This window comes from Neodiprion virginianus, chromosome 3 (genome assembly GCF_021901495.1).
Source record: "Neodiprion virginianus isolate iyNeoVirg1 chromosome 3, iyNeoVirg1.1, whole genome shotgun sequence".
NCBI lineage: Eukaryota > Metazoa > Arthropoda > Insecta > Hymenoptera > Diprionidae > Neodiprion > Neodiprion virginianus.
In genome coordinates, this window is record NC_060879.1 from 23,161,651 (window position 1) to 23,180,835 (window position 19,185).

The following is a 19,185-nucleotide window of genomic DNA, read 5'->3' on the forward strand; positions in this document are numbered from 1 at the left end:
CGGCTGAAAGTGAGAATAAACATTGCTTGAATTAATTCCATGCCTAGTGCAATACCTCGAGCAATGTGTATATCTACTTCATTATTGTATTTGTAATCCGTGTTCACTTCCGGGCCCTTGATAAAGTTTTTCCGAGTAAATACGTAATTATTGAATAGTAAGTTTGTTGGTCTTACAAAAATAGCAGATTTCACAGTAAAAGATAATTGAAATTATCGAAATTTATCGTATACGATTTGCAGTATCGCACCGTCTTACCCATTCGATAAAGGGTGAATCGTAATTATCGATACGGTTAACTAACCGAAGCTCGAGAATACAGTTTGACATATATCGCATTCGATATTTCAGACATCTCGCATGCGATACCTAGGGTCATCAACTCGCGAATAGAGCCTCAGGGCCCCAGGGAATCCACTGGTAAACTATAGTAAAATAATCACATGATCCAGCGCGAGTCGCACTCACCGTGTGGTTTCGCGGTCCTCGTGAACATGATCGTATATCGCTGATAGATCTCGATAGTTTAACATTTCGGCAAGCAAAATACATTCATTAGAGTAATGGCATTTTTAATAAGCCAATGTGTATTCGGAAGCATGACGAGATCGATACACAAAATAACGCGACTGAGATGTATATTAACGGACATAAAATCCGGCGTTGCCGAAAATAAGGTTAGAATTTTGGAGGATTGAATGCTGAGTGCTCTGACATATATAAAATTATTATGTCATTTTACAGAAATTTTTACCCAGTTTACAACAGTCATGTAAGTTCACGTCAGAAAGTAACACGCACTTTGATAACAAGCGGATATCAGAAACTGAAAAAATTTATCAAGGTTCTTTGACGACACAAGTCAGATCAGTTAAATTCTTTACACTTGTCACCTCGATCACCGGTATAATTTCGCAGCCAATGCTTTATGCTAAGATTGAAGAAATAGGCGTCACACCTGTAATTGTTAGCGTTGGAGCATTCTATGGGTTCTTTGTACTGATATCTCCATTATTGATACATCTGGTAACCAAACGGTATGTTACTCAAGTAGAATACAACTCCAAAGAGGATTACTATACCGCATATACGTACACCTTATTTCTACGACAAAAAAAGGTAAGTTTTTTCCACGTACTTTCCTTTCCTTTTTCGTAGATTCGACCAAAGCTGTACGTGTTTAGTTTCAATAAACATGCTTATCTGGGTTATAATTTCACAGATATTCTTTAGAGTAGCTTGATCATAATACATATGTCATTGAATTTCTACGTAATAGGATGAGGCATGCATATTTCAATCTTCTAGGTATTTTACTGAATTTAACTAGTGATTTTAGATAGTTTCAACATAATTTACTTTAAGAATGATCACTAACCATTTTATCAAAACTATTTTTCAAGAAATATTTCACTGTGTAGTCTTAAAACCATGTTTCAAACCCTAAGGTTCAATTTAATGACATTGTCATCATATAATATTGGATAAAAAATCACTATTTTATTATTTTAGAATAACTTTGAATTAGGGTCGTCAAATATGAGTATGTTCTGTCATATTACAATCAGCCAAATTTTAAAAAATCCCATTTATAAAATAATGACTTGCTCCAAAACTACATCATTACACCAACATTTTATTTCAATGTCATTTTCACTAGAGATCAAGTTCACACCTAGTCTTTCAAATAATTATCTCCAATTAAAACGATTTTTATTTTACTAACCAAAACAATTATTCCTGTAATTCTCAAGATAATGTTTCATAATTGACACTAACAATCATATCGTGCATTCTCAATACTCAGTTTTTTTTTTCCCCATTTTCTTCCCCATAAGTTGGCCAGTTTTGTGATCAATACTATATTTTACGATATAATATATTATTATGCAGATCATATTTATTAATTCTACAATGTATAATTAAATGTTTTATTTCTTTTATACAATGTTTAAGATTCAGTTTACACCAGACGATGTTAAGGTCCCAGCAATTCCAGCCATGCTGACAACCCTTGTGGTGAAGGACAATCCATTGTTCCTAGATCCAAAATTGTTCGAGGATATAAACCATTACAAGAGGATAATGGGATATGATAAGCCATTAGATTTTTCCCTAGATTCAGAGTCTAAAGATGAGAAGAAATAAAGATAGTATATTATTTATTGATTTTGTGTTTTATGTATCAAAGATGTCATATTCCTTAACCTACTAACATTATTGTTTTCACTGTTTTTACAGTCATTCTATTTACATTTGTGAGTAATATATTACTACCGTTCATCGTTTTATCGATCGTAGTAATTATAGTTTCTAATTTCTATAATTACAAAATATATACATTGTGTAATTTATTACACATTATTTATAGAGAGATCATCGTAAATTGGCCAGTTATTTTCCACACGACATATTCTGGATTTTCTGGTGTACACAATGTGTTAAGCTATTCTTTAAACTAGCAGGTAACATTCGTTACATCTGCTGGCCTTATACGAAATAGTCCAATCTTAATAACTTTTCCTTGTCTGTAACCACCTATTATAGACTAAATTAAAAGTGCACCATAAAAAGTATTATAGGATACGTGAAAAGAAAAGTTGTATGAGTCAGGCAATGAATCGTGATACTGAAAGAAACATATAACCAGTACGATGTTTCTCTAGTACGAGATAGATCGTAATTATTTGTTTTTGGAATATTCGCCGGATATATAGAACTCCGAAACGTATCACGTAAATTAAAAAATTTCTGCGACAATGACTCAATTGTGAATTTAAGGCAAATAATATTAAACAATTAGTTCGAAACTGTTAAAACGTACATTGTTTGTATCTTTCGGAACTGATTTTTTCAAAATCACAAGAACTTGCAATAGTACTATACAGAGTATGAAAGAAAATGAGCTCAGTTGTGATAACTGAAAAATTTGAAAAATATGCTGTCTGTCAAGTAACGAATTTTTTACGACTGTATAATGATTTATACAAGTTATGTTTATCTATAATCGTATAATATTTCATGAAAATTTGTCATAGCGTGTAATATACTGGTCTCTTCAGAATAGGATTACAATGGCATTAACGACTGACTTATCACAGTTATCTTCACGAGATTTCATTCTATAATGTTTCGAGGCTGCTTTGAGGTAAAGTTGAAGAACAACTTCTGAAATTATGATTTGCAAAAATCATGCATATGTGAAATGATAAGAACCGTCAATGTGGCTGTGATTGGAATTCATTATGCTGGAAGAAGATCGAAGTCGTCGGAAACGTGGACCATGGGAACGTGAAGATCTTCTATTTGAGGTCTAGCTTTGAAATCACAAAGACCTACTTCCTTCATCTTCCATTCCCAATCCATCCGTTGTACCGCATGAAGAGACTCCGCTTCATTGTGATGCCGTAATAGCATAGCTTCCTGAAAAAACAAGAATATACGTACAGATCTCGTATGATCATGAATGGAACATTGTATTATCTAACCAATTTCGAATTCGTGTAGAGTGGAATTCATCAAAATACTCGACACACAAACTTATCATATTGGCTGCTGAACGCTAGTTAAGACTTAAGACACCATGATTACTATGACACGACATCACTTGTGATGGAAGTCATAGGCCAAGTATAATTAGTAATTCCAGCTTTATTTTTAAGTTTGTAGATATTTTCGTAAGGTTTTCATAAAAGATATGAATGATAAAAAACTTTTCAATCAGTTTTCATCTCTTAAAAATATCGGAATTATCTGATGGGCATCTTTCGAAATGATAAATTTTTCAAATCCAAGATTTCTTGGACAGCCTTAAAATGTACGAGTGCATATTAATTAAAATATATTCAACTTTGGAAAACTTCAATAAGGATTGGAACACTGGCGATTCCTATACATTGCGACCACCTGAACACGAATTTCTTGGTAACTTCTGGGAAAGAAATTATAATTTTTTGAACAATTTTGTCCAACAATATAGTTAAACTAAAAATCTGAAAAACTTCGTCTGGCATGGAAAGGAAAAAATCAATTTTATCAATCCCGGATATTTTAAGGGTGTCCAGCAACACGGGACTTAAAAATTCCAGTATAATTTCCGCATTTTTCCTGTCATTTTATAAAAATTCCCGGACATTCATAACATTATTTTGAGCTGCATAACGACTGAATATTAGTTGTTTTAGATAGTAATCTTTAAATACGCATGATACTTGTTGAAAATAATATGCTCGTCGACGAACATAATTTCCGAATCAATTGGATTTCCCAATAAAAAAAATGGTTGAGCATCCCTTTACCCTGTTTAAAGTATGTATCTATGGCAGTTGTAGGCGTATGAGATGTGGTGAGGAAATGGACGAAAAAAAATGAAAAACTCTTACATAGCTTATATTTGTTAATAATATAACTAGACGAGTTGTTATATACCATTTCGAAGATATGATTTCAATGTGAAATGAGTTGAGTAAGGGCTGTTATTATTAGACTTAGGTCGAAATTTTACAAAAGTTCGATTTGATGCAAAAATTCCCGGTCGATGAAATTCCTGTTTCCAGGAAATCCCGATCGCTGGAAACTCTGATTTTAATCTCATATCACTGTTTTCGAATTTAATTACAACGCTATACAGAATGTGAATTCATATTTTTTAACTAGTTTTAACCACACAACTTATTAGACAAAAAAAAAAAAAAGATTGGAAAATTATCGATTGAAAGTTCTCATGTAGATATACATTACAGCTCAATTTTCAATTACTGATTAATAAATATCTTCTGAAATCGAATTTTTTTAAATCGGACTAAATACACGAGGTAATTTCCATGTACACTTAGAAACATTTTTTCAGATAAGTTACAAAATTTCCTGACCTGTCTCGATTATTAGGACTTTTCCAAGATCATAAAAATTTCTTTTCCGCTCCTAGGTTTCCTAGTTTTCAGAAAGCATGCCATCTCCGATTAAGGATAATATATAAAAAGCCAATGTTACGACACACAATTTCACGTGTTCAGCTTACCTTAATTTTTTCCCACTTGTCATCAACGTCTTGAAGCCAGCTCAAAAATAATCGTCCATTGTACCGGCTTCTTGCATTTCTGTCTTTTTCTTCTTGTTCAGGAGTTATTACATTGTATACTTCTTCATCCTTCAAAATTGTACAAACCGAAAATGGAAGTGACTGATTTGCCAAGGCTCTAGCAGCTCGGCCGTGCACCCTGAGGATTTCTTGCTCCACAGACAAAACCAACTTCTCTTTTTCAACTACGTGTTGCATTCTTAGACGATACCTCTCCTTTTCCTGCTCCATGTACAGATCCTTCATTGCACAATGCAAACTAACTGGCGGGTTGACATTTGGTTCTTTATTAGCATTTCCAGCCAAGACATAAGTGCATCGATTCATTAAATAATCCTTGAAACCCTGAGGTGGTTTTGGTTGTACAGGGAAAAGACCTTTTCTCCGCCGCTCAATCTATGAAAAACAAGTTTTTTTTTTTTTTTATTTCATCCGTTGTACTTGGGTTAGTGACACTAGTAGCACTACAAATTCTATTTTTTGAATGTTAGTGAAATATTATTTGAAACTCAAAGTCTGAAACATTTGCAGTGTAACGTGGAATGCATAATACTAGTACAACTAATTTTAATTTTAATCGAATTTACTTTGACAGAGAATTTCTAAATAAATCGATTCTAACCTGTGACTGGATTATGTAAAGGTGTCAGTATCAACGTTTGAATCTCAAAAGCAGTTTTGGAGTGGACCAGATATGGATATATTTGAAAAGATGCATGTACATATTTAGAACTATCTAAAACTATTTTACCTGTTTCCTTATGTTGAGGAACAATTGATAACAATTGGTGATTGGCTGATCATGCGGATGAACTTCAGGTCCTGTATTAGCAGCTTCAGCAGCTTCATTGGCGGCAGCTGTGGCTGCAGCCTGCTGTGCTTCCTTATTCGGTTTCATTTTTCTTTTCCTCGGATGGAGTTCAACGGTAGTAGGAGGAGTGGTTGTGTTCGGAGTTGAAGTGGATTGAGTCGATGACGCAGTATCTGAACTCTCTGTGTCTTTCTGGGTTTTTGAGCTAGCATCGGAATTTTTCTCCGTTTTCTCACTGGTCGTTGTTGTTTTCGAAGTACTATGAGGAACTGAGGTTTGTTCGGTTGTTGTCGTTTTTGTTGGATCCTGACTGGTGGTTTCTGGTGTCGGAGAATTGTGACGCTGCTGAGGTGATGAATTGTTTGAACGGTCATTTGACGATGCTGCTGCAGGAAGTGGAGACGAGTTTGAATAACTGCCGTTTCCTGATGAAGCGCCAGCAGTTTCCTTTGAGATAACCGAGCCGTTGGCACCATTGCCAGACCTGAAATTCGTAATTATTAAAAACCAGTTCCCAGAAAGAGCATGACACATCAATGCTATAAATTCTTCATACCTGTGTGAACTTCGAAGGACTCTTTGATGGTGTGTAGACCGTTCTTCGCCATGTAGAGCTCCAGTGAAGTCTTTTTTTTCTTCGCTTTTAGACGGAGCACCTTCAGTGGGACTCGTAGTTCCACTGGCTGATTGATTTTGATCTTTGTCAGTAGAATCGTTACTATTTGAGCTTGCGACAACATAAGGCAATTGGTGATTCCTATTCGATGTATTCTTTCCATTTCTATTTCCCTGTTCCTGTTCAGACACTGTGCTCTGTGGTATCACTATTTTTAGAGGTGGAACTTTTGGGGCCGAATTTGAATCCGAACTTTTTGATCGATCGTCTTCACCGTCTGATTCAGGGGGGGCTGGAGTAGCTGCTTTTGTATTCGTAGAACCAACCATGCTGCTAGCCGGTTTCGGACTACTACCAGTAGCTGCAGAAGAGCTGGGACTTTTTCGATCGACATTGGCAATGGAAGTGGCTTGATTGTTTTTACCTACAGCAGTATTTCCTCCCAGTTTACCGAGTTTTGTACACTGTAAACAAAGAATTATTTAATTAATTTGAAAACGAATCCTTAAATATCATCTACGAGAGTATACACAAGTAGATGGCTGAAAAAAGTAGGCGAATTTAAGAATTTGTAATATATATATATAAAGTTTGTGGATCAAGCTTTATCAACATACTTTTTTTAATTACAATCAAACGATCAAAACCATTTTTATTGACATTGATGGCAACAATTTAGGTTGGTGATATGCAGTGCCCACGATACCTCAAACAAGGCTGAAAAAGATTTACATACTTCGAATGTGGAGACAGTATTGTCAGATAGTTTAGCCTCCTAGGCGCAGTTCAATTTTTTTTTTTTTATTGGCTTATTTCATTGAAATTGCGACTGTGTGAAGTTGAAGTTGAATTTTTCGTCAAAATTTTACTTTATTTCATCAGGAAAAAAATATGATGTTAAAAATTAGTGATATCGTGATAAACAGGAGAAATCATCCAAGAATATTATTTCCAACCTTGAACTAAATCGGTTGAACTGTTCTTTAGTTATCGTGGGCACAATAAAACACGTCACTGAACAAAATGGTTGATATTATTATCAATAACAATGTGTTCTATTGCATGACTCTAATTTAAGGACAACAAAAAGCCAATAAAGCTTGATTTACATACTTTGAAATAAAACAAACCCCAATTGAATTGAATAGAAATTCCCAAAGATCCACCCACTTTTCCAGCTGTCTACTCATATGTACCCTCTTAAGAGTATGAATGAAAACTCCTTCATCGCCCACCTTTTCATTAGTTGGATTATTTCTACCAGCCGCCAGTCTTCCAGTTACCACAGTTTTAGAATTGTCCTTAGTGCTCTCAGATTCCTTTCTCTTCTTTCGACGATTTTCTTCATCTTGCTCATCAGGATTATCACTTTCTAATGTGCGTTTAGCGGCAGGTGATGCAGAGACTGAAGTCTCATCCGTATTGGAGGCAGAGATTTCAGCTACCGCTGACAAAGCACTTACGGTCCCTGAAGCATTACTTCCAGATCCTCCTGCTGCTTTCGTAGCATCTTTATCCTTGTCACCAGGGTTCGGTGAAGTACTCGCTCCTCGAACTGGCGTCGCCTCTTTTGAACTTTTAAATTCATATACATCCCCACTTTCTCCAGATGCACTACTGTTATTGGCAGACCCAGTTGCCACCGGGTTTCCCCCTGACAATGCTGAGGACTTGGACCCATCCATGTTTTGAGACTGGCTAGTCACACCGTGGCGTGGGGCTGTACCACTCTTCTTGTCATCCCTGGAGGTACGCACCTGGTTCAACCGCAGCGTAACCCGCGGTGAGCCGCCAGACTGCCCAGTTCCCGATCTGTCGACTGAGAGAAAATAAAGTCGTTATTGTACAGATTCATGAAAAATCGATATATAATGATGATTAATATACATGGAATTGCGATTTATGAAGGTTCATTGAAACCGCTAATAATAAGGCATTGAAGAGTAAGTGAAATTTGGTAAGTGACCCAAAAGCCCAAAATGGTAAACTTGGCACCAAGTATTACGCCGATGTATATTCGCTTATGATTAGAACTCAAAATAACTAAAAATTTGAGTTTTTGATCAAAGTAGATCCATTAAAATTTGAGGTACATAATATGCATATGATAACAGGCGTTACACATTTTTTGATTATCAGGATACTGATCACAGCTAAAAAAGAGTGACTACAAACAGACCCGACTGATTCAAAAAATCTATAAAAAGTTAAAATATTTAAACGACACTTTGAATGTAATTAACCTTTCGTTACTCGTGCTTGATTGCCTGTCAAATTTCATTTTATGGCAAGCACTGTGCCGCTCATGTTAAATGAAATGTGACGTCTCCACGTCACAATATAGTAATGAAATATTTCTTAATAATAATAATATTTATGTGTAGTTATATTTTTTTATTATTTCTGTCTACTTATATTTTTTTTGAAAAATATTAAAGTTTATTTCTTTATCAAAGTGAAAAGTATTACAGTAGTTTATGTTTAATGGTCAACTAATAATTGTCATTGATTGGCATTAACAACTTCTTCAAGTCATATTGTAAACATTTTAGTCTTATTAAAACTATGATAAATTCGAAACATCTGTATTTGTAATCTGAATCTGTAATAGTGATCTGCATGCTGTTCCTTTGTTCTCCGACCCAGTAGTAAACTTTATGATATTTTTACCTCGAATTTTTTCTATTCAGCTATAAGCTTGTTTTCCAATTAATTTTTTTGTTTTTACTTTAAAAAAAACATTGGTGTTTTTGTTGTTACTGTCAATGTCTTGGGTTAAATTGTCGTCACTTTCATCTTCACTATTGAACTCGTCATCAGATTTTTGTAACTCTGACTCAACATCAGAATAATTTATTAGTTTTAATAAAATTATTTTATAAATGAACAAAAATTAAGTAAAAAAAAAAAATATATGTACTTAAATATGTTTTTTAGCAAATTTAAATTCAATTCCTAAGGTTATTTTATGTCACAACTAAAATACAACTACATATCACAAATCTTGCTGTGATATGAAGCAAAAATTTAGCACGCTGTATGTATCGGACATTTTTACTGTCAGCTGAGAGGTTCCGAGTAAAGTCTGACAACGTGGTGGAAAAAATTGAATTGACAATTTAACTCACATAATGAGCACTGTGTCGCTTTTTCAGGATCTTGTTGAATATAAATATATTTTACTTGTACATTATACTTGTTAATTATAAGTATATTTAACGATAGTAAACATTTCAAAGAGAGAATCGGTAAAGTATGAAGTCACAATTATCCATATAGTTATTTATATTGCAATTTATTTTGTCTAAAGGGCGGTGTCGCACTTGTAGCGCGAGTAACAAAAGGTTAAACTGACGCAACATGCTGAAGAGTAAATACTTCACTAACAGACTGTCAAAACACGTCTTTGGAATACTGCATTGCGAGTTACTGTCATTTTCTTTAAGATCAATCAATATTGTCAGTAGAGCTATACAAATTAAGACTCAAGTTCCCTAATTTTTCAGGGTTCTTAAACTTAAATTTGGTTTGTGTACAAATTCGATATAGCGAGAAATATATGAAGAAATTTTAAGGTTTTGGAATAAGCGTTGTTTTATTCCTTTGAATTACTATGCTATTTTGGCAAAAATCAATAACTGTAGCCCTAAGAAATAGTCTTTGCTTCGGTATTAACTTCAGTACCGCAAATTGATGAGTTGAAATATTACAATGTTATTGTTCGTTTCTGTTTTTAATAAAATCAGCACATATAGCGCCGCGCACATGTGAAACAAGAAATACTGACAGTGTCTCATCTACGTATTGATCAATTTCACTCAAATCTCACTAAAAAATTATATCTCACAGATCTTTCCATATGACTCTGCTTCATGCATTTGAAAAATATTACATTCTAGAACATCTTGCCTGATCATGCTCATTATGCAGTAAAGAAAAAAATTGAAGAGATTTAGTTTCAGATTTAAATAGCATTTTTTGATGATGTTAAAGTTTGTAACAATAAATTGACTAAATACTAAAATAGAATCACTATCTAGTAACCTTAAAATGATTTTGTAAGACTTATCTTCCAGCGTATAAATATATTCTGTATTATTATGATTCATCGAACTTTAGATAATCCTTAATTGTAAGTTGTAAAACTCGTTGCGAGATTTACAGAACATTACATTCTTCAAACTGCCATCGTTTTAAGATTGGTAATTTGTTAGAAGCTTACGTATTTGTCTAAACAGTCGCAAAAAGGTGGACGAAATTATGACAGAAGCTAATAAAACATAATATAAATATACACAGGTAAAAATGATACCCAATGGTCTTGAAAAATAAATTTATCTGTAATCACGGAACAAATACTTTTGGGATTTTGGTTATTCAATTCTTTATTTTAACAGCATTCAAAATTAATCCATTAAATTTCATCCTCTGATCAACTTCCCCAATGATTTCATATTAATTTCAAAATTAATTCAACTAATCGGCTGATGAAAAATTACTATTGGGTAAAAAATGGTAATAAAATTATCGAAAAAATCACAGCAAGTATAATGCGTATCGTAAAGTTGCTTAGAGAATTGCAAAAAATTTGGGGATCTTGAGTCGGAATAACGAATTTTTTAAAATACTCATGTGTTCTTGTAGATATGGAGCTTCTTCGACTGTGGCAGAATGAGTTTGAATTGGATTTACTCAGAAACCAAGTCCATAAAATTCATGAAACATCAAAATCAATCTGTCCCTACTGAAACTATTTGATGAGAGTTTTCTGAAAATTTCGGCACCATCTTCACCGAACGTGTGAAGCCTCCTTGCAAATAAAAACGAGTCATGCAATTTCCTTCAAAAAGTTTAGACAGTTTTGTTGTTGTATGGTTGAACAATTTTTTCAAGAATTAAAATTGACAGTATACGTACGTATGCAACTGTTCGTTTCTTAATTAGGTAAAAAAGTGACAAGTAATTCTGAAATATACTAGTAGGGGAAAAAAAAAGTCGGCCTCGCACCTCGTGCCACGTGAGAACGCGTATAATATGACGCCAAGGCCGACGTCAAAATAGGTACGTATACTCGTATGTTCAAATGATATTGTAAGTACATACGTAAGTATGTACATGCATTCCTACCTACGAATAAGGTCGAGAAAAACTACGGTGAAAGAACCGAACCACGTCGCGGATTGCCGTCCAATTTCCTTGTTACATGCATGCGCGTGCATCCATTCCTGTATGTAAGCATACCTCCATAAGTTGTACGTACGTTTGCATTGAGCGCAAGTGCGATCGCGTCATGTACCAAGAATTTATAATCACAAATTAAGAACTACGTTACACGGCACGCACTCACACACACGCACACACACCGAACAGACGCACACGTACGCACTTTGCATTGTTCTTCCATTTGTTTTGCTTATCACTCTATCTAATAATTATCTCAATATTCTTATTTACTTCGTTAACGTGGTTTTCCTTGTATTGGAATATAGGTATGCTTTTAACGGTATAACTGTGAAACTCCGGAAGTTGAGTATAATGTTTCGATAAAAACCATGTATAAATATAATTATACGTATACGAATGTAGAACACGATTGGAAATTGCAAGACGCGACAGCCGGCGATACGAAAACTTGTGAAAATCTGAACCGAGTGAAGAAATCCATGCCCGCGTTGCCGCCGCTATTGGTGATCTTGCAGCCACAGGTTTATGAGTCGCTAGAGAGACTTGCTGCTGCTTCTAGCTACGCTACGCTGGAAGAGACGAGTCATCAGCTCTCTAACTCTCCTTTCTCTCTCTCTCTCCCTCTCTTTCGCTCTCCGTCCTCCCACTTCGCGGTTCTCGGGAGACCGCCGTACGCTTCTCTCGTTCGACGACGCGACAATTCGTACACTGGGCCACAGTGATTCTGAGACACTCGACTTTTCCGACGAGGCGGTTACGTTGGCAACGTACAATATGCGGAATTAATGTCTTTTACAGAGTGAATTGCTTACTACAGAACGGTCCTTCGTCTGTCATAGTTAAATGCGCATGAGCTACAATCCGAGAGCAGTTGTGTGCCAGGGCGACCAACCGTTGAATTTTGTATTTTTAGCTTAAATTCTACGTTAATGAGTATGGTTATGTTTAGGAAGATTGAACCTGTTTCCCGGTCGGCCAATGGTGACGTTGCAGGCTGATTTTCAATTTCCAACGTAATCGACTCGTCGAGAGAGTTAACTGTCACAGAATCACTGCGGTCAAGTGTACATACCATAGCACCTCAAACCATGTTATGAACTACGAAGTGTGTAAGTAACGACTCTCCCTCTCTGTCGAACGAACGACCGTAAACCCTCCCTTCCAGCGTAAGTCATTCTTCCCGGCGATTCGCACGGGTTCTTTTTATTCGTCTCGCTCTCTCGCACGTTTCACTTACGCGATATAGTGTCGAGGCTCTTTCCTCGTTATTAAATTATCTACGACCAATCACAAATCGCGGCGATATCGCGGCTGGCTTAAGCTGGTGTTGTAGCTCTGCGGGTAAGGCGAAGATGAAGACGAAGGCGAAGAGTACGAGTATTTCATCGAATGCGAGACATATTTTAGACCCAACCATATTTGTTTCTTTTTGCACAACACGTACATTGTATACAACTAATTTTTTTAATGGGGTAGATTCTCGAAATTCATAACTATATTTCGAAAGTATATTGCGAAACGTATGAAACAAAAATCATCCCTTAGGTAAAAATGTTCGGCATGAAATGACGGCTGATGATTTTAAGATCGTGATATCCAGGCGGATATAGGTATAGTTCGTTTACGGTAGTCGTCAGTCGGATTTGAACTTTGAGAAGAAGAGTCGGTACTAATTACATTCGAAATTTATAATTAGAAGTATAAGCGATACTAATTACATGGGCCATTTGTAATTAGTAATTGTTTTTTCAATGACAAATTGCATGTGTAATATATATAATTATAATAGTTAGAATGTAATTAATTTAAAAAACCGCTCAACACTGCTCAGCAGCCTCATTCTATACGCAATTCTGAACAAAATCACTCCCAACACATTTTCATTTGACTATTGCAATTTCGTAAATTCCGGGCCATTTCTTTATCTCTGCGCCGAATGAAGATGTATTGGAGTATTTTTGTTCAGGATTGCGTATAGAATAGGGCCGTTGAGGCCTTTTCCGATTAAGATATGTGGACTTCGATATTTGGAGATACATACAACAAAGTCGAAATAGATTAGGGTACCCCCTTAAAGTAAATTCTAATAGCCGAGAATTCAGTTCAGGGTAATCACTTTGTACATGTGCATATACGTACTGCCAAAAGAAACGAGTATGCTTGTTATGAAAAGTATCGTCCACCACACTTAAGGTACTTCTTGTGCGGAGAGCAGTATTTTGTGGATGCATAAGTTGGGCCCCTCCTCAATCATTCGTAAATTAGACTGGCTCTCAATAAAAATGAATTATAGTTAATTATTACACCTAAAGATAGATTAGAATTGAAAATTTTCATGAATTGCGTTGCCAGGCGCAACCCCTAAGAAGTCGCGGTTACCAAAGTTCTTCTGCTTGTGATAATTTTCCAAGTTCTAGCATTATTATTTTTTTAAATATTCGGAGATTCCCTGTTTTTATCGTCGTTACGGATTCTTTGGAATTTTTTTCATGCGTACGGCAGTTTGTATCAGATATCTATTATTATTCAGTATATCGATTATCAGATAGAAACGTGGCCAGCATATCATCTCCATAAAATGCCGTTTAAATTTAACGATTTTCAAAGTTACAATTGCCGGATAAATATTCCGTAATTTGGCTTGAAATTTTTCTAGTTCAATAGCATTTATTTGTACTTTGTTGTAGACAAAAATTAGTACATTGTAAAATATTCGGGTTCGCGCAAGGAATACCCAAATTGGTATATAATCCGTCCTCATCTCAATCGTAAAACCCAATTAAAATTAGTAATTTCGTTGAGAGATCGTTTACCTGTACAGAAGCGATTAACAAGAACGGAAAGCTTTCGTCGATGTTAGGGTATATACTGCAGGGTCTCATTTATCGGTTGCTGAACAAGAATGCCGCTAACGCAGTCGACTTTACCTGAAGCCCGTACTTAAGAGGTTCTCTCTCAGGCAAGGGTCAGGTATTCAGCAACCGATAAATGACCCTGTATCCTCGTCGAGATATACCGAGTAGTCGGTAATTTGGACTTTGATTTTTACGAGGTTGAAGTTAGTATCGTTATCGTAACAAAAGATTGGAGAAGAAAAAATCACCGTTTTCCAATTTTAGAATGACTGAAGTAGCTGGATTTTAAAAATTTTATGAGAGTGTCTTGCTTTATTATACGGTTTACTGGATTTCAAACATTTGAAAATTCGCAAAATAACGGTTTCCTCAATATACATCGTTTACAATAACGTTATTAACTTCAAGGTGATCAATTCTACGAATAAACTGGATACCGCACCAATAAATACGGTTTTATTTTTCAAATTAGTTATTTACTAGGAATAAGTTGACTCGATTGCGTTAATAATATTTTTTTATACTGTACTACTGTAAAGAATGCGAAAATTCAGGATTTCACAATTCTCGACATTATATTTTTTTCATCCAGAAAAATTTTATTTGTAGACCGCCAAAATTTGTGGTAAAAAATATTATATTTGACAGAAAATTCAGTAAATCAATGAAATTAGCTAACAGAGATTTTGAAAACGAAATATTGATTCTCAATTGAAGTCCTGCCGAATTTTTTTGTATCAAAAGAGTTTTGCGATTCACAGATTTGTTCTATATGATGTAGGTGAAAAATCTCTATTCGCAAAACTGTTCAAGTTATCAACTGGACATCAGCGACAATTTTTTCTGAATTAATCTCAGTCAAAATTTAGGAAAAGAGAAGAGATCGTTTAAAAAATCTCCAGCAATATTATACGCTCCAATAATGACGCGTGAAGCACCATCCCTACTATATGGTATGTAACAGAAATGAATCTGGGTGAATACAAAAAAAAACACAAACCAGGATATGAACGATTTGAGAAAAAGTTTTATAATTAGAAAGTTCAAATTAATTCAATTCTGGTTACTGATTTGATCGTAATGATTTTGGGCTTATTTGGTTGACCATAGAAATCTCCAAAGATCGTTTAAAAACATTTTACAAAAACCAATCTCTAGAGTAGATGAAAATAGATTTGTGTAAGTACGGTATAACATGTTCAATATGTGTAACAATGTTCGTAGTAACCAATTAAATTGGCGTGTTTACAGACAATTCGTGGAGATTTCATCAGCGAGCCGCGATCAACCGAGAAAAAACGTTAAAATTGAATGAAAAGCACCAGAGTTTAATGATTTCAAACGTTTTGTTACAAATCTTTCTTCATTTTTGTTGATATCATAATGATTACGTATCAACACGAACTATACGAATTTCTTCAGAAGCTTTTTTACCACATAACAGTATCAACGTTGTTTCATTCGTGTTCACGATCATTGGCACAAGTAAAACTAGGTGAGGAATTTTAAAACCGTGTTGTCTCTCCTCTCCTAAATGTTGATTTAGACGGTGGAGCGCACAGGAATCCGGGTATTTTATACAAGGCGGGGAAAAAGAATCTAGAGAGGCAATAATCTTTTGAGTAACCGCCACAACGTGGCATGGCTCTGTTGTGTCGGGGATTCTACTAAAACATTCGTATCTGTACTTATGCACACACGCGTACACGTACGTGGGGAAAAGCCACGCGTGCGCGCATACGCACGAAAGTGAGAGTAAGACGGAAGGGGTAAAAAGCGACAGGATGCGCAAGTTGCATCTAGGAATATCCCTAGGAGGTTGATCGTCACTTGACTCCTCTCAGCCCCGCAATATTTAAAGCATGAAACGAGGATATTAAATATGTACTACCCAGATACGGCAGAGACACGGGCGCTTACCTTTGTTTTGCGGTGGTGTCCTCCGCATCTCACAGGGGGCTCCACTGTCCTCTACGACAGACGGTGCGTTGGCGGAACTTCCGGTTGGTCTCTGTTGCTCGCGTTGTTGCTGTTCACCGACAAGTGACGCTGCACTACCGGCGTCAAACAACCGTCTCGCTACGATGTCGTCAGCCCTTGGATTTGCGCTAGACGAACTCACCGCACCGCCTGTGTGTTACAACAAAAAAAAAACGCACACACTGTCGTAAAACTGTTGCAATGAACTTCCACGCTCGCACATTATCGCGCTATTACTTGCATATTTCGTCGGTATACCGTCAAATCGAGATCGCGGTTAGTCAAACTCTGCATCTGTATGGTTTACATCTTAATTTACATCTTCCGTTGTTTCACTTCTTCGGCAAGTGACGATTTACGAAATACCATTTCAAATATACAACAATACGTGATGCTCGATACGTTTCGATCAAGTAATGTTATATATTATGATTATGACGCTGGTACTCTAGTCAGCGGCAAAACACGTGCCAAAAACATATTTCAATATTCGGAAACACCTGTTCAAACTCATCTTCCGTTATTCGTTTGCTCTTTCGCTATTTTAATACCCGAGTGAATATTTCTTACGACTGACATCATTAGCAAGTTTCTTCCTTCTTTCCTTTTTTTTGTGGGTTTTCTTTCCCTCTAAAAATGCACATTTTTTGTTTGTTTTATTTTTATTCTAATACGATGGCAAATAATCCTAATTTGTATAGCTACATTAATTTGACGAGGGTATGTTTACTATGCATCTAACGTTCGTCATAAGAATTTAGGTAAATGGGATTGTTGAAGATTTGTATCATTCAAACCCATTTTATATCACGATCGTTAATTCAAACGCGCGCGTGCAATATCCGCACAACTGTAAAAGAAACCATTTGATCGTAGGTATGTGTGCAATTAAAAAAAATGATAAGGTGCCCTTTTATCTATAACACCTTGGTTTTCGACTTTAAAGAATTCGAAGTTGTCGTTTGCCTACATACGACACTACTTTGCTCTCTATAATCAATAGCCAAAAGATATTTTAATGAACTTGGAATTAAACAAAAAAAAAAACACGATATAAATGGTGCGAAGTTTGTAGACGCAAAACGATCACACAATCGCATTTATCATACGTAAATACATAAACATGTAAGTGACCCGTATCAACAACGTTATTCTGGACCTGTATTATCAGTGAATTGATCGAACAAGGAAATAAAAAATAAAAAAATTGTATAACAAAGTTGAAAACAAAATTGATAATGGTTACTTGCTGCGATAACGTGAACTTTCACGCCATGACAAAGATGTGACGATGAGGGTGAATCGTACGTGTATTCCAATTTCAACCGAAATTCAAAAATGTATTTGGCTAATACAGGCCAAATATCGTGGCAATAATAACTCCATCTGTACTTTATCGTACCCCCCACCGTCGAAAATGTATTTGTGTTAGGTAACACGCAATATGTGACGATAACGTGTTAACGTCACGGTACTATGTAAATTCAGATGGAAATCTTGTTTTGACACGAGTTAGAAGTCGTAGCGACGATAGGTACGTATATACAATAAACAAGACAAATAGTATGTACGATAGTCGCGATTCACAACGTATTCGATTCGGTATATTAACAATAAACAAACTGTATCTACACTTAATTCGATATCCCCTTCCTTTCCTCTTCCCTAATTACAACTGATCGATTTCGCAAATGAGCATACAGATAAATAGATTGGCGATGCTGCATTAAAAAAAAAAAAAAAAAACACGAATTAACCTATCAGTGCAGAACACTGACAACTCTACGAAGTTACGGGATAAAAGATTTACGAAAAGAAAAAAAGGGATAGAAGACAGGTAGATAGCAACGAGGACGGAATAAAAAAAAAACAACATTCATCCGATTTTGTGTTTCAAATTTAAAAAGCATCGAACTGGAATCACCTTTATTTTTGGCTTGTCGCGCAAGAGGGAACAAATACGACCAGCAACAGCAACAACAGCAGCAGCAGCAGCAGCGGCACCGCTACTATTTGACAATTTAAAGCGCGCGAGGCGACATCTGTCGAAGCGCGTTTGAAACCTCGTCGACATAAACTCCCGATCCGCAAGCGGGCGCGTCCCCTTGCAAACTGATGGCCATGTTGCAACGCGCCAGCCTGCGCCCTGCCCCCAAGATCCCGGACATCCCGCCCCCCGCTTCCGCCGCCGTAAGCCCGCCGGTAGGGGGCAGAACACAACCCAGTTTCAAAACGAACATTCGACATTCGGTCGTCTGCTCTGCTCGGCGACTCACCCCGGCTTTTTGTTTACGGTTGTGCGTTCGGGTTTTTATTGTCGATCGCCTACCACGCCGCAGCAAGTGACGTCACGCCTAGACGAATTCGCATATAAAAATATTTAATTTTTTAACAATTGTTTGATACGTGTATCGCAAGTCGAGGTCGAGCCCGATGCTTCCAGCATGGTATTGAAAATTTCAAGAACTCCTGCGAAGGGTGCGATCGTACCGAACCGCCGAATCTTGGTCAAGTGGTTACGAAGGCTATTTTGTTTTGCATCGCGATTTGAGATAGTCTCGGCAATTGTGGATTTAAAGAAGGAATACATAAAGGTGTCGTCTGCGTAAGGGTATTGCAGCGTGGCTCTTATGCCGAACAAATGACACAAGTTGCACTT

At 36.1% G+C, this 19,185-nt stretch overlaps 2 protein-coding genes across 3 annotated transcripts in view; one reads left to right on the plus strand and one right to left on the minus strand.

Annotated features, from left to right (window-relative positions):
* Window positions 1-410: 410 nt before the first annotated feature.
* LOC124301165 (transmembrane protein 70 homolog, mitochondrial) lies at window positions 411-2,165 on the plus strand. The gene is made up of 3 exons (XM_046755909.1): window positions 411-677; window positions 745-1,119; window positions 1,957-2,165. The coding sequence occupies exons 1-3, from the start codon at window positions 564-566 to the stop codon at window positions 2,146-2,148; spliced, it is 681 nt and encodes a 226-aa protein (XP_046611865.1). The 5' UTR covers window positions 411-563; the 3' UTR covers window positions 2,149-2,165.
* Window positions 2,146-19,185, minus strand: part of LOC124301162 (ankyrin repeat domain-containing protein 12) — a 46,919-nt gene continuing 29,879 nt past the window's right edge. For both annotated transcript variants that reach the window (XM_046755902.1, XM_046755903.1), the window contains 6 exons: window positions 16,467-16,676; window positions 7,743-8,326; window positions 6,448-6,971; window positions 5,832-6,375; window positions 5,021-5,476; window positions 2,146-3,423 (listed from right to left, as the gene is read on the minus strand). In XM_046755902.1, coding sequence (XP_046611858.1) covers window positions 3,244-3,423; window positions 5,021-5,476; window positions 5,832-6,375; window positions 6,448-6,971; window positions 7,743-8,326; window positions 16,467-16,676 — 2,498 coding nt within the window. In that variant the 3' untranslated portion in view covers window positions 2,146-3,243. The remainder of the gene's footprint in view (window positions 3,424-5,020; window positions 5,477-5,831; window positions 6,376-6,447; window positions 6,972-7,742; window positions 8,327-16,466; window positions 16,677-19,185) is intronic.